The sequence below is a fragment of the Semicossyphus pulcher genome, unplaced genomic scaffold (genome assembly GCF_022749685.1).
Source record: "Semicossyphus pulcher isolate SPU_LCO1_2020_fin unplaced genomic scaffold, fSemPul1.0.p SCAF_8, whole genome shotgun sequence".
Lineage (NCBI taxonomy): Eukaryota > Metazoa > Chordata > Actinopteri > Labriformes > Labridae > Semicossyphus > Semicossyphus pulcher.
The window spans coordinates 19,265,771-19,293,602 of record NW_027211759.1 but is presented as its reverse complement, the minus strand read 5'-3'; the positions used below and the strand labels follow the sequence as shown (position 1 = coordinate 19,293,602).

The window sequence follows — 27,832 nt, the reverse complement described above, 5'->3', positions numbered from 1 at the left end:
AAGCTTGAATGCTGTTATAATGTTTTACTACTTTGCTGTATTTCAAGTCGTATAAATTTAGGTTACCTATCAAGGGTTATCATTTCATCACTTCTTGATAAAAGAGCAGCTGAAAAGGCAATTGATTATGAAAATTCAGAGGTAAATCTGAACTTCTTAGATAAAACTTCTTTAGCTAACATTACGTTGGCTAGTTGGTACGTTAACTAGTTATTTGTTTCAAGCTAACATTCTGTTAGCTAACATTACGTTGGCTAGTTGGTACGTTAAGGGGATTGTCAAGAGCCTTTTGTTTTGAGAAGAAGGATAGAAGTGTCAGAAAGGAGGAAAAGTGGAGGAAGGATGGAGAAAACGACAGCACAAGAGGAAAATCTGACTCCATTATTAAGTTTACCACCTTAAATCAGCTGTAATTTCTCTTTATACTACAGTGCAATCAAGCCAAAGTCAAACATATCAGTGAAAGTCCTGTGTCAGTGTTTGTTTGGTGGGACTAAGCAATCAGAGTCTGATATATGTGTTCATCATGTTTCACTGTGAACGCTGTGAGAGTCCATTATGGCCGCCTGCAAAGGATGTGAGGTTAAGTGGTGTCTGCAGACACAGAGAGGAAGGAGGGAGGCCCACACGCTGACAGCTGGTACCAGTGATTAGACCGAGGAGTGATGCAAGGAAGGCATCAAAGCTCTTTAGGGAGAATCCCTAACAGGGAGGAGGTGAGGACACACACACACACACACACACACACACACACACACACTGAATCCTGATACACAACTTCTTGGTTGCTAAAACTGCCTTTAAACTAAGCACACAGGTCTGACAGCATAGAGGCTGAACAGACCATCTGTCATTCTCAGATGCATCACCGACCAATGGATTACCAGCAGCTCTGCCCTAGGACGGACACACACACACACACACAAACACACACACACACACACACACGCACACACACAAACCCACACACACACACACACACACACACACACACACACACACACACACACACACACACAGACAAACCTGCCTCCGATTATGGGATACTGGTAATGAAGGAAAATGAGTGGTGTCATTAGATTACATTGGGTGTGGAAGTCAATGGATCTCCTTGGTCATCTCCTACTGATGGCCGTTTTATTGCTATTGTTTCAACTGTTCCTTTGTACCCTGTATTTTTGTGTTATTGTGTAACTTCTCTGTTACAATAAAGTTTTTTTACATTCATCTCAGCAGCCTGTTGAACGTCAATTTCTTGAGCTTTCAGACGATAAACTCAAACTACAAAGAGGCCAAATTGGGAGACTTTTCTTAGGATCTCCGGTCAGCCAATGCTATGGCACAAAAACACACAAGCACACAGACACACACATGCGCACACACAGGGAGACTCCGGATTACAGTAATCCAGGGACAGGGTGTCTTTGTAGGACTTCATGATCAGACAGACAGGATGCAACAATCGACTGACCAAATTAACCAAATTGATTAAGTAGCGTCTCGCGGGAGCCAAAACAGCTCATTCAGCAGGTGAAGCTGCAGTCGAGGATTTTAGTAAACTCATATGAAGAAGCTAACAGAGACTAAATTAAAGAAGACAGCACATTTTGTACACTGAGGGTATTTTTACCCTCTGTAAATCCTCTAGCCAGTTAATAAGTGAATTAATCATGTATGCAGTTCCTGTTCAATCTAACCATGACTGTACCTGAAGTATGGGATTTACAAATGTAGCTATAGTTATAATAACTAGTAGTTTCTAGGGAGACAGAGCACACCACGACACTGATTAGAAAAGTACAGGGAATAAAAGCAAATTGATGTGTAATAAAAATGTACCTGCAGTTTTTCTTCACACACTGCAGCCTTAAATCTCAAAATAAAATCTGAGGCGTGATTTGAGGTGTTCATGTTGATCTAAAAGTGGGGGTCCGCGAACCATAGCCTGGGGGTCCGCGAAATAATTATGATAAATTTATAATAAATTATAAAATTGTGCTGTATCATTAAAAACGTTATGTCTACAGATGAGGACCATTTGCACCAATGAAACAAGCATACTGTGTCCATTACTCCCACCAACGTCAGCTTTGGACCAATAGACACTGACATGATTGTGAGGCATCACGTCAATCTGTTATGAATCACTCGACTCACTCAGGTCGCAATGAACCGTTCCTGCTGCTGGTTTGCTACTGTTTATTTTCTGAAAGCTTTTAAGATCAATTACTTGAGTCCACAAGCACTTTGAATAAAATGACCCTCTGTTTTAAAGTATATAAGTGGTCTGAACATGATTCAAATTTAAATGTTTTTCTGTTTATCACTATGAAACAGCTCTGAAGTATCTAGGTTGATATGTTTTACAATAAATAGTTCCAATGGCATCTAACAGTGCAAATGGTAGTAAGCATATGCTTAATGAGTGTTACGATTATGAGGGGGTCCTTGGAAAATGTTCTCCCCTGTAAGGGTCCCTGGCCCCAAAAAGTTTGAGAACCCCTGATCTAATTAAAGAGAGAAAACAAAGAGGGAAAAGTTACCAAGAAGGTAAAACAGCAAATCTGAGGGTGAGACTGATCACAAAGATCTGCCTTCTGTTTGTTTAAGCTTATTGCTGTGTGTACAGTAATGATGAAATGAGTTAACATTTTCATTGATACAGATCTCTTCAGATCTGGACTCTTGAAATTTAAATTACTAAAAGAAAATCACCCTGAAACTTAAAAGGAGAGGGAATCTGAGTTTTGAAAGTGACAAGTGGTTAAAATAAATCGCTTTGCCATTAAATCAGAAGGAGCTTATTCAACAATGCTGGAGATAACAGAACAGAGAGGCCTTTTAATACCAGAAACAGAATAAAATGATTCTTGTTGCAAGTTTCACTGAAAGTCACCGGTGTTCTCTCGCCCCCTAGTGGGGAAAGTTACTCATTACAGTGGTTCTCAATCTTTTCTTTAGGGACCCGTGTTCCGTCGTTGAGTAATCTGAAGTGCCCTGACTAAGTGGCGTATTTTCTAGTTATTTCATGTTATATATCGACCGCATGATAATAACAGCACAGAATAACCACACAATTAACCCACAAGAAACATTCAATACAATTGTCTGTATTTTTTTTCAATCTTAAACAATATTTCACCATTAAACTGAACTTTTAAAGTGGTAATGATAGATTTAAATCAGGATTATAAGGCATTTAATATGAAACTGATTTGTACAAATGTGTTTACGTGCGGTTAAATGTGTGATACGACTACGACGATTAGTTCATTTTAACTTATCTGATGTCACGGTGATTACATCATGTGAACATTTACAACCAGGAACAGTGTAACATAATACCGATACATCATCCACACATAGACAGAAAAATCAGTGAACCATTCCTGTCCAAGTGTCGGTCAGTGATACTGAGTCCGATTCAGACTGCAGGGGGGGTCAGTGCTCTGTCTGCAGAGCGGTGAGGGTCTTTTTAAAATAAAACCCACAGCAGGACGTCTGAAGAGCTTCTGTCTCAGCTTTATTTGCAGAAGGTTAATACCTGTAAGAAAACATATTTCTTTAGAATAAAAAATCATATGTGTGTGTTATTTGTGTGTGTAGAAACAGGCCACTTGTCCTCACCTGTAGTAGTTTTGTTTGAAAGGTCCGTGTTTGCTGATGCCCAGGTACTTGGCCTGTTCCTCAGTCAGCTCTGTGAGGTGAGCATCAAAGGTCGGCAGGTGAAGACTGGCCACAAACTCATCTGAAATTATAAACATACACGTTTTATCATTGCGTATATGAAGATATGATGGGTAATTGTGTAAGAGTATTTAAGCTGAGGACTCGCCCATCTTCTTCGGCAGCAGGTAGACGTCCTGTTTGTATCGTCCCTCTGGAGCGCTGTAGAGCTCTATGAGAGCCAGAGCCTGAAACACAGCAGGGCTGTATTAACACAACTGTAGGAGACCAGCAGCCTTAATACAACAGAGCTACAGAAACTTAATCTGTAATGCATTCATAATAGGCAAAAGATGCGTCTGATCCTACCTGAGTTGTAGCGGTGATGGAGAGGACAAGTGAAGGCACCGTGGAGCAGCTCAGATTCAGCAAGCGGCCCTGAGAGAACATTAAAAAACACTCATGTCACTGAATGATAACGTGATGTAATGTGACAGCAGCCACAGATCATTCAGACTCTGCAAAGTGTCAGATTATTGTATAATTGAACTCAAGTATTCCTACTTCTGCACATCAGATCAAATGGAGAGCTTCAAACTGAGACAATAATCAGGTAAATCTGTTCCTGGTGCTTCAATCATTTTGGATTAGATGTGCATGAGTAGAGTTATACCTGTGATACAAAAAAACACTATCTGACAAAAACATCGGAAATTTGCACTGAACATTTGAGTTAAGGAAAAAAATGCTGAGAACATGAACTCTTTTTTTTTTTAAATGTGTAATTTTAAGAGGATATTGAGAAGGGGAACATCCATACATTATCTATACCACTTATCCTGTTCAGGGCCATGGGCGCTGGAGGCTATCCAACTGTCATTGGATGAGAGGTGGGGTACACCCTGAACTGATCGCCAGTCAATCAAAGGGCTGATACACAGAGACAGACAACTTTTTACGCTCACTCTTACACCTACGGGCAATTCAGAGTCACCGACCAACCTAAGAGCATGTCTTTGGACTGTGGGAGGAACCTGGAGTACCTGGAGGGAACCCACGCAGACACAGGGAGAACATGCAAACTCCACACAGAAAGGCCCACTACATCAGCGCTAACCACTGCACCACCGGGGAAACATAGATACGCTTCCACAGAGTGACCAGTAGGCGTGTGTGACTTCTAACAGTACAAGTACAACATAATAATTAGCATCTTGCGAGATCTACGTTGGAGTTTTGTTTAGTTGATGTATTGCTTTGCATAGGAGAGCACAAGGCAAATGAGCCACATATATTGAAGGAAAAAAACAGGCTTTTTTGCTGAAGTTTATGAAGTTAACAAGCCACGCTTTGTTAAGGAACATGAACATTTCTCTCCTTAGATTATATATAATTGGAGAACATTAAACTTATGGTGGTCTGCGGTTTAACAGCTGTTCTTGTTCTGTCTCAGGTTAGCCTGCATGCTAACTTCAGGCTAAAGCTTGTTGCAGAGAGCTACAGAGCTGGGGGAGGTAACCCAGAATTGGCTAAGGTTGTACGATTTCTCTCCGTTTTTACCCATCTCTGTTTTGTTTGCATTAGCATTTTATCGTAAGATTGTGCATGAATGGAAATGTACTCTATACTGACAGGTTGCAACAGTTTAACGTCAGTTTAGGCTAATTGTTAACTAGCTAGTTAGTTAACTATTGATAACAGAAAAGCTCTCTGCAACGTAACCATACTTAGAATAAATTAAAAGAGTCACAAGCTGCACAATGAGTAAAGAAGACAAGAGTCCCAGTTCAGTAAATAGTTTTCTGTACATCATCTCTTTTAGCTGTTTTTAACGACAATAACGTCATCACCTCAGCCAGCAGGACGATCCTCTTGCCATCAGGCCAGATCACATGGTCCACCTGAGGCCTCACGCGCTCCCACCTCAGCTCTGCAGTCCGTAGACTCGCCTGAGAAGCAAGAGTCCGTATTTTACACACAAGCACATGTGTATGTAGAACACACAAAAACACACAGCTAGCATGTCTGTACCAAATCTATCTCAGTGCTGGAGTGTCCCATGTTGCAGACGATGCAGCCGTTCTTCATTCTGTCCAGATGTTCCCTCCCCACCACGTTTTTATTGCCTTTAGAGAAACACAATGAAAGAAAGGCTTGGTACTCTAAATAAAAGCTTGTATTATTTAGTAGAGGTGATCAGTTACCTGTGCAGGTGATGACCATGTCTACCTGTCTGACCACCTCACTCAGTTTAACCACTCTGAAGCCGTCCATGCTGAGAGGAGGACAGAGAAGAATGGTTACACTTTTTATCGTACATTCTGCTACAATGTGGAGTGGATAAAAGCTTCCTCCATTCATACCAGGCCTGAAGGGCACAAATGGGATCCACTTCTGTGACGTGAACGACTGTACCCAAAGCTTTCAGGGCAGCACAGCAACCTTTGCCAACCTACAAGGAGAGAGAAAAGTGGCTGGTAGAGAAGAACTGCTTTAATGCAATCCTTCTTTTATATGTCACATGTAAACACTGAAGCATTATTTCTTTTACTGACCTCACCATATCCGCACACCACCAGCTGTTTTCCTCCGAACATGACGTCAGTGGTTCGCTTCAGCCTGAAAGAAGAGTTGAGAGAGTTCAGCTGTTCTGTCCCGTCCCAGTTACTTAACCTGTTTATGTTCACGACACGGTTCACTACCCGTCCAGAATGGACTCCTTGCAGCAGTAAAGGTTGTCAAATTTCTGCTTGGTCACAGAGTCGTTGACGTTCATGGCGGGGACACACAGCCGGCCTGCCTTCGACAGCTGGTACAACCTGAAACACAGATGGAGAGCCACATGTTTGAGCTGGAGAAGGACATTGTCAAGTTAGAAGGAATGTTATTGTTAAAGTAAGCGTGAAACGAACCGATAGATGCCTGTAACGCTCTCCTCCACGACGCCTTTGATCTTCCTGAACAGACTTGGGTACTTTTTGTAGATCCAGTGGGTCAGGTCGCCTCCGTCATCCAGAATCTGACAATAGGGAAAAACACAAGCTGAACTCTCCATTGCAGTTTTTTTCTTAAAGAGGGGGTATTATTATTATATGTATATTTATTTTTACATTGTTGGATGTCCAAACTGGGTGGGTGAAGTTTCAAATAAAAGTACGTTGGAGTAATCTCCAGGCTTCTCAGCTCAGTCTGTAGGCTGCTGTGAATGCCAGGTTTCACACAGTTTTTTCTACATGCTGCACTTTGTGACGTCACAAAGTACAGCCTCAGCAGGCTTCGGAGAGCTGGCCTATCAGAAGAAAGTGGGCTTGTAGGGGCGGGGTTTCTTAAAGGGACAGAGCTGATTGAGTCGTTTTAGGCAGAGGCTGTATGAGGGCCTGCAAAGAGCACCGGTGTGAGAAAGAATTTTTAACTGTAAATGATGCTAAGCTACTCCACAGGTATCACAGAGTGAAGCTTGAAATTAGCATAATACCCCCCCTTTTAATACACTGAATGAGAAAAGACATTAAAGGCACAGTTCACCCAAACACAAAGTGAAATTTAGTTTGGACTTTAAGCTGACTTTTGGAGATATACGCATTTTTTTTTTTACTTACTAAGACGTCTACATATCTTAAAATTACCAGTTTGGTTATATAGATGATCATATTCAGAAAGAAGTCTTACATTTTAATTTTTGTTATTGTCCTGGATGTTACATAATACTCGTAGTAATCTGTAGAGAATGTCACAGTTTATGTCCACAGTGTACTAATAAAGGAAACTCTCTACAATCAATGAAGTAAAACAAGCAAAATGATTGCAAAATATTTGAATTTTTACAGCAAAAAAATAAAAGTCTAAAACTAAAAAAAGAAGATTGAATTTTTGTCATAATCAGAAAAAATACACGGTTTGTAGTATTGTTGCGTCATTTTACTGGTGTGACCAACAGTGTTGATGATGAGAGGCTTTGTTCATATTACCATGTTGGGCTGCCAGGTCTCAGCAGCGACACATCTGTCGATACACCACCAGAAGTCGTCCTCTGATTCTCCTCTCCATGCAAACACCGAGGTCCCTGTGATAAAGAGCAGGTTTTAATTAAAAGAGACAGTAAGGAAGCAGAAAAAAGTAGAAGAGTCAGGTGGAGGAGTAGACGGTCGTACCTCCTTCAGCCAGAGCAGCAGCCACAGCGTTCTGAGTGGAGAAGATGTTACAGGCCGCCCAGCGACACTGAGCCCCCAGCAGAGACAGAGTCTCAATCAGCACCTGCACAGAGTCAACAGAACACGTTTGACCCTCTTTATTTTTAACTTTGATGTTATTATGAATACTGCAAAATAAGAGACAAAGGATGAACTGACCGCTGTCTGTGCAGTGACGTGTGTGCAGCCCACCACTTTAGCGCCGGCCAGAGGTTTCTCATCACCGACTCTTTTCCTCAGGACCATCAGCGCTGGCATTTCTAAATATCACACACAGTCATCAAGTAACAAAACAGACGATTTCATTCTCATTCACTTTGTTTGGGTGGGTGCTTTAGAAATGAACTCTCTTTTGCTTTACCTTGCTGTGCGATCTCTATCTCTCTGCGTCCAAACTCTGCCTGCTTGATGTTTTTGATGCAGAAGTCAGAGAGCCCGCTGGAGGTCTTCTGAAGTCTGTCTCTGGGTGGAGACTCATCCTCCGAGCTGTCGCTGCACGCTGCGGCACAGAGATTGAGTAGGTGTATGAAAATGATCAGTTGATAATTAAGCATATCATGATTCGATTATTGAAGATACTCACGACCGTGCTGATATTCAGTATAACAGCACGACCCTGAGTGTGATATTGCTTTTATACAACAGTTCTAGCGGCGTGTATTGATGCAGTAATGCAGTTAAATTGTAGGTGTTAAAGTGAGAGGTAGGGAGGGAGAGGGGGGCAGTGTTTGATGCTGCTATTCAGCTGTCTGATGGAAAAATGTTTGTCAGTCTTGTTGCCTGGGATTTTACACTCCTGTTGCACCTGCCTGAGGGCAGAAGTGTGAAGAGACTGTGTTGTGGGTGGGAAGGCTGCTCCAGGAATGAATTGTGCAGTTTTGATCACACACGCTTCCTGTCCTGAGCGGGGCTGTTTCCATACCAGACTGTGATGGAACTGGTGACTCTCGACTGTACCCTTGTAGAAGTCACTGAGGATTTTGGATGACATGCCAAATTTCCTCAGCCTAAGAAGTACAGTCGCTGCTGGGATTTTTTGATTATCTGTTGTGAGACCGGGTGAGATCCTCGCTGATGTGGTTGCTGAGGAATTTAAAGGTTTTCACCCTCTCTACCTCTGCCGCCCTGATGTAAAGTGGCATGTGCAGCTCCTTATTCCTCCTAGGATCAATAAGCATCTCTTTGGTCTTGTCTGTGTTTAGAGAGAGATTATTTTCCTCATTTATTTTCCTTTTCCTGGTGTTGCTCTGGGAGTATAATATGCAATATCCAAAAGCAAACATGGTTAAAGGTAAGAGAGTAAGAAGAGAACTTAAATGTTATGTGTTGGCTCTTACACAGCAACAGTTTGGAGTCTTTTTCTGAGTCTTTGAAGTGCGTAAAAACCTTGGCAGTGATTGACATGTTTGAGAAAGGCTTAAAGAGCCGATTAGGACCAAATTAATTCTTCAGAGGACTTTTCCTTTTAATGAAGGTTTAGCAGAAGGAGAAAGCACTAAAGCTAATCCTCGGGGGCCTGTACTTCTCGTGCTGCTGGAATCAGATCCAGCTCGGTTAATATTTTTAAGACATGTGATCAGACTACAGAGTGTTTTCATGTTGGCGTTACCTGAGCTGAGGCTGTCCGTGGATGAATGAGAGATGGAGCGAGAGAGGGAGCGACGAGCGGTCTTGGTGATACGTTTGTCGAATTCTTGCTTTTGGTCGGTGAACTGGATTTGCTGCGGAGCCACAAGAAAGAAACATAAACAAGAGTCAGAAAGAGAAAAGTACAAAGTAATTCAGTTTCAGGTCACAAGCGTAAAGTCTCAGATACCTGGTGGAGTCATAATAGTAAAAAGCACCACACATCACAGCAGATTTTCTTTTGAAATACAGCCACAGCCACTTTCATAAATCTCCCTCTCTTCTCCTGTCTGTCTCTGTACCTGCTGCTGTCTCACCTTCCAGTGTGGCTCTTTGAAAGCTGGGCCGCTGCTACAGGGATCCCACTTGGCCATGTCTGCTGCCTGGCTGCTTGCCTGACCCTGCTGCCTGAGCCTCAAGTCCAGCTTCAGAACAACAGCTGAGAGCTTAACTGAGGGTTTCTCCCCTCCTACTACAACCTCCTGCCTTTGTAATGGGCTATTTTTCTGCCTCTGTTCTTACGGTCACATCCATGTGGACGGACAAACAGGCACGTACACATGCCCCAACATGGCAGGGGTATGGGAGCTTTGTCCAGAGAAAATAACCCTGATGATGTCATGGTGATGTCATCAAGGTAACCTCTGCTTCGGCCGGGGGTTCATGCATTTTTGACACAAAGCTGAACAGGCATCAGTAGTGAAAGATGTGAGCATGTACCAGTTAGGGTAATGATTTCATTGAATTGCATTCTGGGAAATGTAGGATCCAGTGTCTTTGGAGGTTTGATGACTTTAGCAGACTACTAAGCTGCAAACCGATACAGCGTTTACAGATCAATAAAGTATTAGTACAACATGCTGATAAATCTAATGTGAAAATCAAGTATGATGCAGTTATAGTACACTAACATGCCACTCAGTCACAGCGAGGTAAAGGTCATTTCCCCTGTAGAATCACAGTTCAGTAGAGTAACTCACTAAAGCAGGCCACTAAATAACAAAATCACAGTTCAATACTTTATTGACTTTACTTAATAAATAATAAAGTGCCAATTCATGACGTGGATGTTCATCACACAAGTCTAAATGAAACTTGTTAGTTGCAATTACGCCTCAGATGCTCATGCACCTTTTATAAAAAGGATCTCTGTGGGGGTTTCTCAGCCAGCTGCTTTCCCTGACTTTGATTTCTTTTCTCATGTTATAACAGAGTGGAGTCCTGGACATGTGACTGTTGTTTTTAAGTCACCCATCTCTCTTCTGACAGCTATATACTGTACGCTAAGGAAGAAGGCATCAAATATACCAAAAGTACACAGTGAAAGTGATCTGTAACTTGTACAGTGTGCGGTGCCATTTAACTTTTTGACACTTTTGAAATATAATTACCTTAAAAGATGTCATCAGTCATCATTTAACAAGTTTACAGCAGCTCCACAACACATACTGGATATTAAGTTACATATTTCATATAAATTAATCACAATGTTTTGGGCTTTTTTTTTGGAGTCCACCTGATTCGAAACATGAAAGAGTCCAACAAACTCCACTTTAGACTGATTAAGGTTTCAAGTGACCTTCTTTTGAGTGAAAAAATATTCACTTTGCCGACCAGGTTGATTGAATCTTATCTATCTAAGCAAATCTATAAAAGAAACCAACACCTGAGTCAAGGTGTCTGTTCAGACACTCCAGTCTCACATCTGACTGTTTTTGTTCTGAGTAATGATCACTTGAATTTAATCTCTTGAATACACCTCACACTCACTCAGGCAGCAGCTTAATGGTTAACACAGAAAGACATTATGCTGTGACTCAGAGCAGAGTGAAAGTTAACTTAACGATCTGAATCCATCTTGAAAATTGTTCTGACTTCAAGCCAGCCACTGCGAAAGCACAGTGAAAGCCAATAATGCTCTAAATTAAAGTGGCTGCGGGCCGTAAAGTGTGAAAAAGATCTCCTTGGGAAACAGTCTCTGCATTGATTTGTCGCCCTAAAAAGTCTGATTTGTAATCTGTTTGTTTTAATGTCCTTAGATCAATAAAAGCACAGAGATTGTTAAAACAGGAATAATCATTTTTAAAGTCAACATTGTGCTTTCCATTACTGAAATCAACATGCAGACCTGACGCACTACAAAGTAAAGCTCAATACTTTTCCCATAAAAGCCCTTTCAAAATAAAAGCATTGATACCTTAATGCAGATGGACTGCACGGCCTCCTGGTCCTTGGCTTTAGTTATGTTCACTAGACTGTACACTTTCTTCATGCTGACAGAGCGCGCTCACAGTGACACAGTTACTCTGCAGAGCTGCAGGCTGCTGCTGCTGCTGCTGTGTTTCAACTGATAAAAAGCTGACAGAGTGACGCTTTATGCCACACCCACACCCAACAGGCCCAGGTGACAGGTGGAGAGAAGAAAGTGGAAATAAAGGGAGTCTTTGTGAGGCTGATAGAGGGGAACTCTGGGAAAATACAGAAGAACAGGACAGAGGTGAAGAGAAGAAAGAGAATAGTAAGGAATGAGACACTCCTTTAAGTGTTACTTGAGGCCAGGGATGAATGTGAGTATGTATAGTACACTGCACTCTGCTCTCAGGGGATACATAAGATAAACAAATAACCCAGCAGGCAAGTTCTCCCAAATGATATGAGGTAAAAATTTAGGTGAGAAATAACATAGCATTTTAGAGAAGACAGAAAAACAACAATGGTCAAAGAGATTGAAAAACTTGACTAGGGGACTTCAAATATATTTTGTATTTGACTTTATGGATGGCTGCAGGTGGACTGGTGTTAACTGATTATCTGTTAGAAAAATGTAGGAGTCTTCAGGTGAGTCCAAGTCCTGCTAATTATTTTTTGCATCTTAAAGTGAAAATCTCAAAGATTTTCATTTAAATAAATGTCTCTTGAGTCTCTGTCTATCACAGAATGAGGTAACGCAATGGTGATTGAGTCTATGGCCCACTGATGAAAGCCTTTGCATTTGCAGTATTACAGACTGGGTGTCTGTGGCGACTTTTGCCGAAAAAATCACAAGCGGCGCCCAGTTAGTGACGCATTTTCCATCACCCAGCAGTGGTTGGTCTGCCAGAGAGGGTAGGCGGAGCTAGGCGGCTGCTTTTCCGGTCTCTACAAGTGTCTGGGAAGTGTGCTCCCGCAATTATTGTTATCACAATAGATGCCACCAACGAGGACGAAACTGAGATCTTTGAGATTACAATTTTAAAGGTGGGAAACAACTATAATGTTTGGCGGCTGACTGTCTTAAGGCAATGAAGATAATCCACTAGCATTTGAGTCCCATAGAAACTATTGCATTACAATTGACTTGGCCTAAACACTAAAAATTCTGACCCATATTTAGAGTGGGTACAAAAAAGATGGGATATATTGGCCTCTGCTGCTTTAGTGTCGATTATTTGGTCCATTGCATCCTCCCAAACTCAATGGAGGTACATTGATAAATCACTGCAGTGCCCGTTTAGACTACTGCTAGAGCTGCACTCTAGGACTGCAATCCATGATGATTTTCCATTATCCATACATTTGCTGCTTATAATTTTTCACGTTCAAATGTTTGTTCCGCAAAATGTCAGCTGTGTAAAATGCCCATAGCAATTTAATAGATTACAAAATGACATCACAAATTGCTTCTTTAATCTTACAAAACCACAAAAAACCCAAAGGCGTCGTACTGATTCTGAAAAAATCTCCAGTATACATCAGACCAGTCTACCTCGCCTACTGTGTCCCACAATGCAAAGCGTCACAGCGGCAGTTGAAATGACGGACAGCAGCAGCATGCCAGCAGAAGGGGGCACGATAGATAAAGAAGCGGCGGTTATTGTTTACTTCCGCCCGGCATAGCATACTTCAAAATTAATTTGAAAAGCTCCTCCATACTACATACTACCGCCGAACGCAGAATGCAGTATATGGCATGTAGTATATAGTACGTAGTATGTAGTATAGTACGAACACAGCCGGACTGTTTTTTCTGCATACGCCGCAGCCTGCTGATACGTGATTGGTCAATATTACTCGGACTACAAGGGAAACCAGAACACTCCAGGAAATCCACGTCCCAGAGGTCAGGTAAGCTCGCCTGTTTCTCCACAACCCCAGATTTTTCATCATTTTTAAACTTGTAGTCTTTAACTGAGGCTGACATCACTGAGTCAATTTATCAGATTTCGTGTAGCTTACTCTGTCACAAAATATTTTATGCAGTGTAAAATGTATGTACTGCATCTTTAAATCTGCAATCTGTCATTTCAAAGAGACTAAATGAGTGGAATAATTATCCAGAAGTGCGGGTCAAACATTCATAGAGGCCTTCACATTGTAACTAAAATCATTAACAGGCTGAGTGTATGCAGATTCACGCTTCCTCTCAAGTTCACTTACAGAAGCACACATTATGTATGAAATGTGTTAAACTCAGGTAGCAGTGACCTCACTCACCATGTCGGTCTTCAGAGCTTCAATCACCGGCTCTCCTGTCCCGGACTCAGACGCCTCGGCCTCGGCCTCGTCTTTGTCCCGACCCTGAGCTGTCCTCCTGCTCTCCGCTGCCTTCAGCATCTGCAGCAGGTTGGGGCTGCATTTTACTGCCTGATATCTGGTAACACATGCTCCCTCCCCTTCCTCTCCATTCAGCCCCGCTCTGTCCTCCATGTATGGTTCAGGAAACTCATCGGGTAGCGACAGGTGCTCCCAGGAGGCTTCTGTCTGCTCCTTCTCCTCAGCCATGACTCCTCTAATGATGCTAACTCAGGTGATGTTACTGCCGACCAGGTGAAAGCTCACGTACATCTGATATTTCCTCCTCTAAAGGAGTGTTTACTCTAAACAGCAGCGGCTCATGTGTTACTTAGACTACATACAAAGTAGATAATTGGTCCTGACTTCAGTGTGTGCAGGGTAAACACTGACGGGAGCACTGAGAGAATTGTAACCTGAAAATGTAGGATTGTAACTTACTCTATGTGCCATGTAGGGGCAGTACATGTCAACACATGCCATTATGCAGTCCTTTGGACTCATGATCCTCCTGTTTATGTTTAAAAAAGCACTTATACATTTGACTTCAGGCATTTAGACTTCTAGGGCCACTTCTTGTTTCTGTGTTGTCTTTGATAACATCAGCTACATTCACAATGAGCACAAAGACACAATGGTTACATAACAAACAAACAGACGCGTTTAGATTAAACCCCCACCAGCATCAATGGCAGCACCGTGGAGGCCTCAAATATGTGTCCAGTAAAAGGTCGGAGACAGAAGACAGGAGGTCAGACGTTGGTTTTTGCCCCCATCACCCTCATTACACTGGGATCACGTCAGAAGAATCATTTCATGGAGAGCAAACAAAACCTGTTTCCATGATCATATGTGCGCCTGAGAATTTTCTTAACAAGGGGAATTTTAAAGTGATCCTTTTAGTTTGTTTTTTTTAGTTTAGGTTATGTTTTGTGAAATTAAAAAGGTCAGTGAGAGACTTTATGGTGATATTTAAACTCTTAGATCTGTTGTTTTAATGAGGACAAAATAGACGTTTGTGTTGTGATTGACCATCTCCTCATTTCTTGTGCAGCTTGTAGTTAAAATAAAGGGTCACATTTTCAAGTTCCCTTTATAGTGTTAATACATACACCCCACAACTGTTTATAACCCCATATGAGCAAGCATATCATAATAGATACACACGTTTTTGAGACCTCTACGTTATTAGTGTGATCATATCTTTCCTGTAAAACCTGTTTGATACAACCAGACACCTGCAGTGAACGGATAATCCACCATGGGGAAAAACATCAGACCCAGACGACCTTTAGATGAGACATCAACAATGGAGGTTGTCAGTCTGTGACCCACACGTGGTTTTTCACAGACATTTTTGAGGAGTGAGGAGTTTTTCGCTGGTTATGAAACGGACTGAAATTAATTCTGGTCCCTCTATATCAGGAGTTGTCAAACTTTTTGGGGCCAGGGACCCCTAACAGGGGAGAACATTTTCCAAGGACCCCCTCATAATAGTAACACAGATTCAACATAACGCTTACAACCATTTTAGGGCTGCACCTAACAATGATGTTATCAATTAATATAAAGCTTATTTATTTTGATTAGTAGATTAATCAAACTTTAATTAAGCTTTAATAAAGTAAAGTTGAGTTCAAATTTTGTGCTTTGGATTCTAGTGTCGGGGCTCTTTTCTTTACGTAAGGACAACGGACTGAGCTTAAGACATTATTGTCATTCATATTATTTACAATAAAAAAACTATGGTTCTTAGGGCCTTTCTTATCAGCCAATCAGCTCTGACCTGACCAGGGTAGAACAGGATGTGCTGTTTGAGCAGCGTGGATCCTGGATAAGACGCATTAAGATCTTCTAGAAAGCTTTCCCTAAGATATCGGACGAGGAGATCCTGGAGAACCAGGAACAACTGAGTGAGCCTCTTCTGTCCGACCAGGATGTTGAGTTGGTGGACGAAGAGGACTTTGTGGCTGATTCTGATAAGGAGGTGACACCTGAAACTGATATCAACCTGATGCTGCAGGAACCCCCTACCTGTCAGAGTGACGACCAAGAACAAGTCTCCAGCACTGAGGAACAACATCCTGAATGTGAAGCTGAAAGCCTCCAACCACCTCAACTTTGTCCTGACCAGCTCATCGCTGATGAGTGTCACAATGAATAACAGAATGTCACTATCTGTGGCTGCAGTGTCGGTGTTGTGTGTTTGTGCTTGTGATTGTCTACTTTCAGAGGTGCACCGGAGGGCTGGGCGGAGTTGCGGTCTCGGGAGTGATCACACCCACACGCACCTGCTGCAGGTTGATAATCAGCGCCTGGTTAAAAGCCCTGATCCTCACGCTGTCTGCTGCCAGATGATTTCGTGAACCACACGCGGTATATGGCTCAGTCTTTCGTATTGTTTAGACCTTCTATAGTGCACCTGTGTTTTTTCCCTGTGCTACGACTAACTTCGTCCTGCTTTGTCTGCAGTGTCCTCCTGAGCACCGACCAACGTGCGACTCCGCTTCAGTGTCTCGAGTCCTCGGCACCTCTGCAGCACTCAACCTGCCCTGCGCTCCGCCGAGCAGCAACACACCTCGCAGCTCCTCAGCCCCGCTGCCACCCGCCACCTGCCCTGCGCTCCTCCGAGCGACAACCCGCCACGCAGCTCTTCAGCCCCGCTGCTACCTGCTCTGCGCTCTTCCGAGCGGCAACCTGTCCTGCGCTTCCCCGAGCGGCAACACACCTCGCAGCTCCTCAGCAGCTTCAAGCCTCAATTTACAGTAGCTTGTATCCAGTGGTGTTCAAATAAATACCTTGTTCATCCGACCCCAGCCTTGTGTCCGCTTTTGGGTTCAACCCGATTCTACCGAGTGTAACAGAATCATCTGGCCACTAAATGGACCCAGCGGACCCAACATCAGTCGCCCAGGCCCTGAATGCCCAAGGAGTCCTGGTAGGGAGGCACGACCAAATGCTGAAACAAGTCATGGATGCCCTTCAGGTCCTCACCACCAACGTCTCACAGCTTGGCCAACAAGTCTCCGTGCTTTCTACGCAGCCACCAGCGCTCCCTTTAACCTCCACTGCCAATGTGAGCCAACCTCCCGCTTCAAGCACAGCTCAACCCCCTTCATCTGCCACCAGAGAGCCTTTTGTTCCCCCACCAGAGCATTACTCAGGCAACATAGGTTCTTGTAGTAGCTTCCTGTTACAATGTTCCCATGTGTTTGATCTGCAACCCACTAGTTATGCCTCTGACAAGTCTCGTATAGCTTATACTATGAACCTCTTAAGAGGAAAAGCAGCACAGTGGGGGACCGCATTATGGGAGGGGGGTTCTAATATTCTCGACTCTCACGCCTCTTTCGTAGACGAAATGAGGAAGGTGTTTGATCATCCTGTGCAAGGTTCAGTGGCAGCTAGCCGATTATTCAATTTAAGACAGGGATCTTAGTCGGCAGCCGAATATTCTATTGAGTTCCGCATTCTGGCGGCAGAGACTGGCTGGAACGAGCCTGCTCTTGTAAATTTCTTTTTACGGGGGTTATCTGAGAACTTACAGGACGAGTTAGCGGCCAGGGAAGAGCCAGCCTCTCTGGAGCAACTCATTTCATTAACCATTCGATTAGATAATCGTTTGAGGGAGAGGGTAAGAGAGAGAACCTGCAACAGTCGCAGATTGGCTAGCTCCACCCCCAGTCAGTCCCCTCTTCCTCCGACAAGACATCTGAACACCCCACATCCCTCCGGGGTTCCCCGAGCTCCTCCTGCTGTTTCGGAGGAACCGATGCAGCTGGGAAGATCTCGCCTGACTCCAGAGGAACGACAACGCCGAAGAGCTCTGCAGTTATGCATTTACTGTGGCCAGCCCGGACACTTCCTCGCCATCTGTCCGGCTCTGCCAAAAGGTCCAGCTCGCCATTGACAGAGGGCACCTTGGTGAGCCAGACATCCTCATGCTCCAGCCCTCTAGTCCGTCTAACTCTTCCTGCATCACTCCAGTGGTCTCGCGAGACCTTACCCATTCAAGTGTTCGTGGACTCCGGTGCCCATGATAATTTCATCGACATGTCCCTGGTTGAACAAACTTTGATCCCTATTGAAGCCCTCGACGCCCCCAGAACTGTGAACACCTTAGACGGGCGAAAATTGGCTGTAATTACTCACCGCACATTACCCATCACCCTAGTAATTTCCGGTAATCATCGGGAGATGATACAGCTCTTTGTCATTCCTTCCCCCTTTTCCCCGGTGGTGCTGGGACTCCCCTGGTTGCGTCTCCACAACCCTCACATTGACTGGACCGCAGCTGCCATTTCCAGCTGGAGCCCCTTTTGCCACACCCACTGTTTTCGTTCTGCTGTTTCCGCAGACGGGATAAAAACTCCGGTCATCCCTGAACCCCCAGACTTATCGCTAGTTCCTCCAGTTTACCACGACTTGGCCCCAGTTTTTTGCAAAGAACTAGCACTGTCCCTGCCACCTCACCGCCCTTACGACTGTGGTATCGACCTCCTCCCCGGCGCAACTCTCCCATCCAGTCGCCTCTACAACCTGTCGCGCCCCGAGAGAGAGTCGATGGAGGAGTACATCAACAGCTCCAAAGCCTCGGGTCTCATTCGCTCCTCTTCGTCTCCCCTCGGAGCTGGATTCTTTTTCGTGGCAAAGAAGGATGGCACATTAAGACCCTGCATCGATTACCGAGGACTGAACGAGATCACCATTAAGAACAAATACCCGCTTCCTCTGATTGATCCCTCGTTTGAGCCACTTTGTCATGCCCGTGTATTCTCCAAACTAGACCTGCGGAACGCCTATCATCTAGTCCGCATAAGGGAGGGGGATGAGTGGAAGACGGCGTTCAAGACTCCCCTTGGCCACTTCGAGTATCTGGTTATGCCTTTCGGCCTTTCTAACGCCCCCGCCGTTTTCCAGGCTTTGATCAATGACATTTTGAGAGACATGCTCAATCATTTTGTTTTCGTCTATTTAGATGACATTCTAATCTTTTCGGAAACCATGGAGGAGCACGTCGAGCATGTGAGGCTGGTGCTCCAGAGGCTGCTCAACAACAAGCTTTACGCCAAACCAGAGAAGTGCGAATTTCATGTTTCTAAAGTCAACTTCCTGGGTTTTGTCATCGCTCAGGGACGGCTGCAGCCGGACCCTGTCAAGGTTCAAGCTGTGGAAGAATGGCCCACACCGGCTACCCGCAAGCAGCTGCAACGATTCCTGGGTTTCGCTAATTTCTACCGGAGATTCATCCGGGACTTCAGCCGTGTCGCTGCCCCTCTCACTCAACTAACCTCCTCCAGCACACCCTTCAGCTGGACCCCCGCTGCTGACGCAGCCTTTCAAAGACTTAAGGGATTATTTACTCATGCCCCCATTCTCCAGCATCCGGACTCGTCTCGTCAGTTCGTGGTTGAAGTGGACGCTTCAGACTCCGGGGTGGGAGCCATTCTCTCTCAGCGCAGCGCTGTTTCCCACAAACGGCATCCCTGCACTTTCTTCTCTCGACGGCTCTCTCCTGCGGAGAGAAACTATGACGTGGGGAATAGAGAGCTGTTGGCGGTGGTTCTGGCCCTTCAGGAGTGGCGACATTGGTTGGAGGGAACCCGGGAGCCGTTCCTTATTTGGACCGACCACAAGAACCTTGAGTATCTGCGTTCAGCACGAAGATTGAATTCTCGCCAGGCTTGCTGGTCTCTGTTTCTGAGTCGCTTCAGCTACACCCTTTCGTTCCGCCCCGGTTCCAAGAATGGGAAGCCGGACGCTCTTTCTCGCCTTTTCTCCGGCGACTCGCCTCCTCCTGACCCTGAACCCATCATGCCTTCTCCCCGGATCATCGGAGCCGCTACCTGGGGAATAGATACTATTGTACGGGCGGCCCAACGTACTCATCCAGATCCCGGCACAGGCCCACCTAATCGCCTTTTCGTACCGGAGGCGGTCCGTTCCCAGGTTCTTCAGTGGGGACATTCTTCCAAGCTCAGTTGTCACCCCGGAGCTCAGCGGACTCTCCAGTTCCTCCGCCAACATTTCTGGTGGCCCGGCCAAGTCAGAGACGTTGGTGAGTTTGTGGCGGCATGTGTGGTGTGCGCTAGGAGTAAGGTGTCTCATCGTCCCCCCGCAGGTCTCCTTCGACCCCTACCCGTTCCTAGTCGTCCCTGGTCCCACATCGCGGTGGATTTCGTCACTGGACTTCCTCCCTCTAACGGACACACAGCCATCCTCACTATCGTGGACCGCTTTTCTAAGATGGTTCATTACATTCCGCTAGTCAAACTCCCCTCTGCTACTGAAACAGCAGATCTACTAGCTCTACACGTTTTCCGGCTCCATGGACTCCCCGCTGACATCGTCTCTGATCGAGGTCCCCAGTTTACATCTCGGGTCTGGCAGGCTTTCTGCAGGGCGTTTGGCACTACATGCAGCCTGACTTCTGGTTACCATCCACAGCCCAACGGACAAACTGAGAGGGCGAATCAGGACCTCGAGACCGCTCTCCGCTGTGTCACGGCTCATAATCCTACCTCCTGGTCCTCCTTCCTCACCTGGGTGGAATACGCGCACAACTCACTTTCCAGTGCGGCTACAGGTATGACTCCGTTCATGGCTGCGTATGGTTATCAACCACCTCTCCTCTCTGCGCAGGAACGAGACGTCGCTGTCCCCTCTGTCCAGGCTAACGTCGCCCGGTGCAAGGAGGTATGGAGGATGGCACTAGAGGCGATTACGCGCTCTACCCGGCGTAGCCAACGGTTAGCAGATCGTCGCCGCATCCCCGCTCCTACATATCAACCTGGACAAAAGGTGTGGCTTTCATCCCGTGATCTGCCCCTACAAGTCGAATCTCGCAAGCTGGCTCCACGTTTCGTTGGCCCGTTTGAGGTGGAGAGGATAATCAACCCCTCCGCTGTTCGCCTAAAGCTGCCTGCATCCTTACCAGTTCACCCCACCTTTCATGTGTCTCAACTTAAACCTGTGTCCTCCAGTGACCTCAGCCCTCCGGCCGAACCCCCGCCACCCACCCGGCTCATCGACGACGACCCCGCTTACACAGTCAGTAAGATCCTGGATGTTCGTCGCCGGGGCCGCGGGTTCCAGTTTCTGGTTGAATGGGAGGGGTACGGTCCCGAGGAACGCTCGTGGGTCTCACGGGCCCTTATCCTGGATCCCACTCTCCTACGTGACTTTTATCGTGAGTTTCCCCACAAGCCGGGTAGGGCGCCCGGAGGCGCCCGTTGAGGGGGGGGTACTGTCACGATCTGTGGCTGCAGTGTCGGTGTTGTGTGTTTGTGCTTGTGATTGTCTACTTTCAGAGGTGCACCGGAGGGCTGGGCGGAGTTGCGGTCTCGGGAGTGATCACACCCACACGCACCTGCAGCAGGTTGATAATCAGCGCCTGGTTAAAAGCCCTGATCCTCACGCTGTCTGCTGCCAGATGATTTCGTGAACCACACGCGGTATATGGCTCAGTCTTTCGTATTGTTTAGACCTTCTATAGTGCACCTGTGTTTTTTCCCTGTGCTACGACTAACTTCGTCCTGCTTTGTCTGCAGTGTCCTCCTGAGCACCGACCAACGTGCGACTCCGCTTCAGTGTCTCGAGTCCTCGGCACCTCTGCAGCACTCAACCTGCCCTGCGCTCCGCCGAGCAGCAACACACCTCGCAGCTCCTCAGCCCCGCTGCCACCCGCCACCTGCCCTGCGCTCCTCCGAGCGACAACCCGCCACGCAGCTCTTCAGCCCCGCTGCTACCTGCTCTGCGCTCTTCCGAGCGGCAACCTGTCCTGCGCTTCCCCGAGCGGCAACACACCTCGCAGCTCCTCAGCAGCTTCAAGCCTCAATTTACAGTAGCTTGTATCCAGTGGTGTTCAAATAAATACCTTGTTCATCCGACCCCAGCCTTGTGTCCGCTTTTGGGTTCAACCCGATTCTACCGAGTGTAACACAGAATGTGCAGACAGACAGAGCTTTGGTGCAGGAATCCACCATCAGAGGTGTCCTGATGGAGCTTTTTAAAGCTCAGAACCTCTGCACACCTCAGAGCCAGAGGAGCCAGGACTGTGAAGATGAGATGGTGGAGCACATCGACATGCTGCTTAAGCAGGAGGCTAAGAAGTACGAGAAACTTCTCATTACCAAACCCATGATGAGACAACATAAAAAACAGAGGATCTAAAACTAACATTGGCTCCCTCTGGTGGTCAAACAGCAGACAGCATTTATATTTGAACGGTCCAGCTGCTTCCTCGGGACAGAGGAGATATCAGAGTTTGTATTCAGGCCATATTCATAATTTAACACATTGAAAATGTAACTTGATATTTTCACCAATAGGACACTCTTATTTTTATTCGCTTTGGCCTATAACTTGGTGTGCAACAGTGTTTGAAAATCAATCAAAGTTTATATGACACTTAAACTCTGACTTCAGGGGCGCCAAAATCAACACAACCCAAAAGTTCCTCACAGGAGCTTTAAGAAAAGAAAAACATTGAAATTTTTTCTGATAATTCAAGAGGAATATTTACTGGATTAAAGCAGCGTATATTGACCAAATATTTTTCACTTATTTTATAGTAAAATCATGTCGAAAATGTGTGTATAAAATTCGATTCAGCCGGTACTGAAAATGATGTATCTGTAAATTTATCAATATTCACTTTTTTACCACTTTATCCATCAAGCACTCCATTAAACTTTTGACTGCTTAAGTAAACTATTTCAAGGTTTAATTGACATAATTGGCGACATTTAGAGTGAAGACTGATATATTCATGGCCTATATTGTGATGTTTCATACATACGCAACCTGCTTTATCAAAGTAATGGATGAGTCATTGGTTCTCCTGCTTATAGTTTTGTTTTGCAAATAGTTTTTCACAAAAATACTTTGTTTGAAGACGCACAAGGAAGAAGTTAAAGAATGATCAGAGTTTAATGGGTTAAAAATGTTCTGTAAGACGTGAAGTAGTTTTAAGGGGTACCAAATTTGTAGTGTCTGCTTTTATTTGTTTAAAACACACATGAGGTCACCAGTAACAGAATGATGTATCAAATATGATACAAAACAAATCTTATACTTGCATTTAATTTCTTATTATTATCATTTGTCAGTAGGGTCAATAAAAACATGATATAATGTCATGGTTCAGGTCATTCAGGGTCGCTCAGTCCAGAGGGGGGAGCACTGAGAGGAGGGCCTATTATATCCAGTTTTAACTGACTGCCTCACTATCCCACATTTCTCACTCTGGTGTTAAACTGAGAGGGGTATTAAATATGTGAGGTTTTCTGGTGAGCTAATAACTTTTAGGCTCGTTTCAAAGAACATGTTACTGTTACTTTTCATTGTTTTGCTCCATTTTCCTTCGTGCACATGTTGTTCTCTGTGGCCCAGCAGGAACTGATCAAAGGTTCTCATGACCAGCTAAGTACTAACGCCAATAAATCCACCTTAGTGCACTCATTCTGGTTATGACAAGTCATCTGTTGTTACCGCCTTTATTTACAGAAAACATGTTTAATGCATGAAGAAACAGGGGGAGATATGGAAGTATAGGACAGTTAGGCTCATATCACAACAACATGGATTACAGATGTAATTTAGATCATATGACTGAATTAATCTAACAAGAGAGGAAACATGCACGACTCTCTCTCTCTCTCTCTCTCTCTCACCCACACACACACACACACACACACACACACAGTCAACAGATAGTATTACTCTTTATTCTCTACTTTTTTAACTCAATTTGAAGATTTTTTCTGGCAGATATTTCCTGTTTTACAGCTCAGTGTCGGTCATAACACTATACGTCTATATGTCAATAATACAGTGTCCTTTTCTAGAGTATATTATCTTCTTTTTATAATAGACTTTTCTTCTAGAGTTAATATCACTGTTTTGGTCACAAAACCATCACATTAACCACTGTTACACTGTCGGGGTAAAAAGAGGTTGCATATCAAACAACATATTGCACAAATTCATGTAAGAGGAGAAGAATAGGAAAACCTCCTGTCAAAATAAAACTCGAACGGACACCAAGTCAAATGTCTTTTGTCACAATAAACTGCATTTACATCAGGACACAGTGTCTTATGCATTATATTACAATACAACATATTGTTAAAATAATTTTAGTGTTTTTTGTAATTATAAATGTTGAACATGTTTACAGTGGAGTCAAAAAGAAACGCACAATAAGAGCACCCCTAGTCTATAATGTTCACTCCAGTATTTTGATCAGTTTACAGTATTGATCACATTATTTCACTCCATCAGGAACATGAGTCAGTACTTTCGCCCTCATCGCGCTGTACGTATGTTCTTATACTGGCACAGCAGCAGGTGCTTGAAGGTGTTCTTGAAGGTGGCGTTGCAGAGGGCGTAGCAGGCCGGGTTGATGGTGCTGTTGATGTAGCAGAGCCAGTAGCCGATGGTCCAGAGGGAGCTCGGGATGCAGATGGAGCAGAAGGTGTTGATCAGGACCATGACGTTGTACGGTGTCCATGTAACGACAAAGGCAACCAGGATGGCCATGATGGTGCGAGTCACCTTTTTCTCCCTGGAAGAAATGCCCTTCTTTTTCCACCTAGCCACGGCCGTCTGCTTTGTTACCTGAATATGAAAAGTGATAAAAGTGATACAACTTTGACATATTATCACCGTAAGAAATGTTATCGCTAACTGCTTAGCATACGGTAGCTGAGGGTAAGTTAAGTGTTAAACATCCAGCAAACATATAGCAACATTAGCTTTCAATTTGAGTTATTTTGTTATATATATATATATGTTCCTCCGATATTCATTCTCTCTTAGCTCTGCACTGGTAAAAACAGAGTGGTTAAACAGTTCCTTGGTAGTCCTCATAATATATTTCAGTAAAATTAAGAGTCTTCAGCCATGCTAACAGCTGTTAGAGGCTCAGTTACGCACAAAGGTGTTTTAAACTAAGTGCTAACATGCTAAGATTTGTCCAGTGACAATGTTAGCATGCTTAAGTTAAGCAGGTGTAACTTTTATAATTTTCACAGTTTTGTTTAGCGTGTTAGCATGCTAAGGTTTGCTATTCGACACTAAACTCAAAGAACAGAGGAAAGTTAGGGGTCACCTGTACTGAAAAGGGAGGCATGAGTGTGAGGGCACATTTTTAAGGCAAAACATTTGTTAGCTGTCGAGATATTTCACATGTGGTGCCAGAGGAAAAGTCAGGGGATAACTCGGGTCATATGGTTTCATCCTCTGGAGACTTTAAATGTATACGGCAACTCATCCAGTAGTTGTGATTTTTTAGTCTGGACAAAATTTGCGGACCGACCAAATGACAGACATTGCCATCCCTAGAGCCACACGGCTAGCAGCTAAAGATATTTGATAGCTCTAAGTCTGGTCAATTTTAGGATTGTTGTAAATTTTACTTATACAGTAAGTAAGGTGTCCATAATCAGGAATTTATGGAATATGTGGAAGGTATGACCTGGCAACCTGAAATATTCATAGTTCGCTAAGCTCATCTGTCATCTGAACCACTTAGAAATGTCCAATCATCAGAAATTAATTGAAGCCTCACAATTGAGCATTCACCCAATCCACAGTACAGTAGAATTTACCTTTAACAGCGTCCTTGCAACCACACTTTGTCTGTCAGCGGCTGAGCTCTGCGGGGAAGGTGGCAGCGTTTGATTTGGGATTTTCCCGCCATTTGATGCTCTCCGTGTTGATGCAGGCACAGCAGTGTCCTTTGACATCGTAGCGTTGGTGCTGTCTGTAGGGAAGTCCACTTCGTCCGGTCCGTCTTCCTTGCAGGGTCCACTTCCGTTCTGCTGTTGCAACATTTCCTCGTCCTTACCAACCCCAGCCTCCTCCCGAGCCTCTTTTGTTGGGATGCAGTTGTTCTGGCTCTCACATCTGTCGTCCTGGCTGGGTTCGGGGCCTTCTCCCAGACTGGTGCCTGAAGTCTTCCTGCTGTCCCTCCTCATGCGACAGCGGCTGGCTTTGGAGATGCGCCAGTAGAGGTAGATCATGATGGCGACCGGTAGGTAGAAAGCTGCAATGGCTGTTCCAAATGTCACCGCTGGGTTAGAGAAGAACTGGATGTAGCACTGATCTGGCGGCACGGTTCTCCCGCCCACGATGAACTGCCAGAACAAAATGGCCGGAGCCCACAGGACGAACGACAAGACCCATGCGGCAGCAATCATCAGGCCCGCCATCTTGGTACTGCGGCGCGCCGGGTAGCTGAGCGGTTTGGTGACACAAAAGTAACGGTCAAAACTTATGATGAGGAGGTTCATGACGGAGGCGTTGCTGACAACATAATCAACAGCCAACCACAGGTCACACACCACCGCTCCCAACGGCCAGTAGCCAATCACAATGTAGACGGTGTAGAGGTTCATGGAGCAGATGCCGATAATGAGGTCGGCACACGCCAGGCTGAACAGGAAGTAGTTGTTGACTGTCTGCAGGTTCCTGTTTACCTTTAGAGAAACAACATGGAGCAGATGTCAGATGCTAATCTTTTTTTAGCCACGTGATGCATGTTTTCTCATTTAAATTAGATCACTATGCTGCTCATGCCGAGGGGTGCAGTTGCTGTTTGCTTATATCATTAATCATCAAAATAAGGAGATCCAAACCTTTATAGAGAGCATGACCAGGATGTTCCCAATCACAGTGATCAGACTCAGAGATCCGGCCACCAGGATGATGAGCACGTTCTCCACGGTCGTGTACGGGCTCTCCGAGAAGAGGCTGCTGGTGTTTGTAGTGCAGGATGAATTCAGAGTCTCCATACTCGTTTGGTTTTGGGAATCCTTCTCACAGATGCTTCAGACTCAAAATATATCTGTACAATACCTGGAAAACACAAAGGTCATGAAACACTTAGCTTCTTTAGCCGTTACGTGAGGCCAACTCTCTCCTCTGTGCGTGCGTTTATCTCTCTGCACAGTCACGGATAAAAAAAAATCGTGTAAACATTTGGCAGATGTGTGAGTGTTTTTGAGCTGACGGCTTGGCCCAGGTGGAAGGGTGGACAGGTGAGCAAATAAAGGATGTAGCAGCTGTGTTTGAAAATAAACAGACATGTCCAACATCCTCGTATCAGGAACAACACATTGAAACAAGTTGAGTTAAAGGGCCTGAAAGCTGTAGGTAGGTTTTGATGTTGATGTTGTAAGACCTTAACAGATCAGATTATATAGAGCAATTTTTGATTGCTTGGTTTGAGTTATTTTTGTGCTTGTAGGAGATTTCTTTTAACCCACATCTTGACCTGGAAGTCTTAACTCTGATCAAATCCGACCTGACAGGTTGATTGTCACCATTGAACGAGGCCCGTTTCACCTCTCGAGGGTAAATTTACATTTCTCATTCGGGCCTCGGGAGTCACATAATTCCCCTCATGAGTATCTAATCTTGGCACAAGAGCCAATTCAAAAATATCTATTTGTTATCTTGATCCTACAGGCTTATAGAGGATTTGAATCCACCACGTCTCTGCTCCTTGAAGTGAAATAGGTCCTGCATGGTTTAAAAATTGGATTTGGAAAGCTACTAAATGTGCGTGCAATTGTGCGTCGCTGTGTCTCTGTGCATTTACACGTTTGCTGTTTGAGACGGATGCACGAATAAGCCTGAACAGACACCATGTTTTTTTTTACGGGAATGTAAAGACAGGGCAGAATCTCTGGGGGTTAAAGTTCATCTGCAGACCAATTTAAGCCTTTATGGGGAGATTTTGGCTCTGCATTTGTTTGTCCTATGATTTATGATTTTAATAGGCCATCACGTGC

At 44.6% G+C, this 27,832-nt stretch overlaps 2 protein-coding genes across 3 annotated transcripts; both read right to left on the bottom strand.

Moving 5' to 3' along the window:
- Positions 1 to 2,743: 2,743 nt before the first annotated feature.
- LOC138612485 (S-adenosylhomocysteine hydrolase-like protein 1) lies at positions 2,744 to 14,269 on the bottom strand. Of its 2 annotated transcripts, XM_069685763.1 has the most exons (17): positions 13,956 to 14,269; positions 9,466 to 9,577; positions 8,218 to 8,355; positions 8,016 to 8,116; positions 7,818 to 7,920; positions 7,635 to 7,729; positions 6,579 to 6,685; positions 6,369 to 6,485; positions 6,222 to 6,285; positions 6,030 to 6,118; positions 5,871 to 5,941; positions 5,698 to 5,792; positions 5,517 to 5,615; positions 4,036 to 4,104; positions 3,836 to 3,914; positions 3,628 to 3,748; positions 2,744 to 3,544 (listed from the first exon to the last, which is right to left on the bottom strand). In XM_069685763.1, the coding sequence occupies exons 1-17, from the start codon at positions 14,241 to 14,243 to the stop codon at positions 3,538 to 3,540; spliced, it is 1,755 nt and encodes a 584-aa protein (XP_069541864.1). In that variant the 5' UTR covers positions 14,244 to 14,269; the 3' UTR covers positions 2,744 to 3,537. The 2 variants fall into 2 exon arrangements, with proteins under 2 accessions (XP_069541864.1, XP_069541867.1); XM_069685766.1 differs by lacking the exon at positions 2,744 to 3,544 and having other exon boundaries at positions 3,624 to 3,748.
- Positions 14,270 to 23,534: 9,265 nt separating this feature from the next.
- On the bottom strand, positions 23,535 to 26,830 carry LOC138612973 (muscarinic acetylcholine receptor M2-like). The gene is made up of 3 exons (XM_069686517.1): positions 26,675 to 26,830; positions 25,646 to 26,515; positions 23,535 to 24,653 (listed from the first exon to the last, which is right to left on the bottom strand). The coding sequence occupies exons 1-3, from the start codon at positions 26,828 to 26,830 to the stop codon at positions 24,342 to 24,344; spliced, it is 1,338 nt and encodes a 445-aa protein (XP_069542618.1). The 3' UTR covers positions 23,535 to 24,341.
- Between the last annotated feature and the right edge of the window lie 1,002 nt (positions 26,831 to 27,832).

Excerpts from the sequence above, each read along its gene's own strand:
- LOC138612973 (XM_069686517.1), bottom strand. The coding sequence starts at position 26,830 with ATGGAGACTCTGAATTCATCCTGCACTACAAACACCAGCAGCCTCTTC. Across the intron at positions 26,516-26,674 it reads TGGTCATGCTCTCTATAAAG|GTAAACAGGAACCTGCAGAC; the intron begins GTTTGGATCTCC and ends GTTTCTCTAAAG. Across the intron at positions 24,654-25,645 it reads TTGCAAGGACGCTGTTAAAG|GTAACAAAGCAGACGGCCGT; the intron begins GTAAATTCTACT and ends TTTCATATTCAG.
- LOC138612485 (XM_069685763.1), bottom strand. The coding sequence starts at position 14,243 with ATGGCTGAGGAGAAGGAGCAGACAGAAGCCTCCTGGGAGCACCTGTCG. Across the intron at positions 5,793-5,870 it reads CATGGTCATCACCTGCACAG|GCAATAAAAACGTGGTGGGG; the intron begins GTAACTGATCAC and ends GTTTCTCTAAAG. Across the intron at positions 4,105-5,516 it reads GGATCGTCCTGCTGGCTGAG|GGCCGCTTGCTGAATCTGAG; the intron begins GTGATGACGTTA and ends ATGTTCTCTCAG.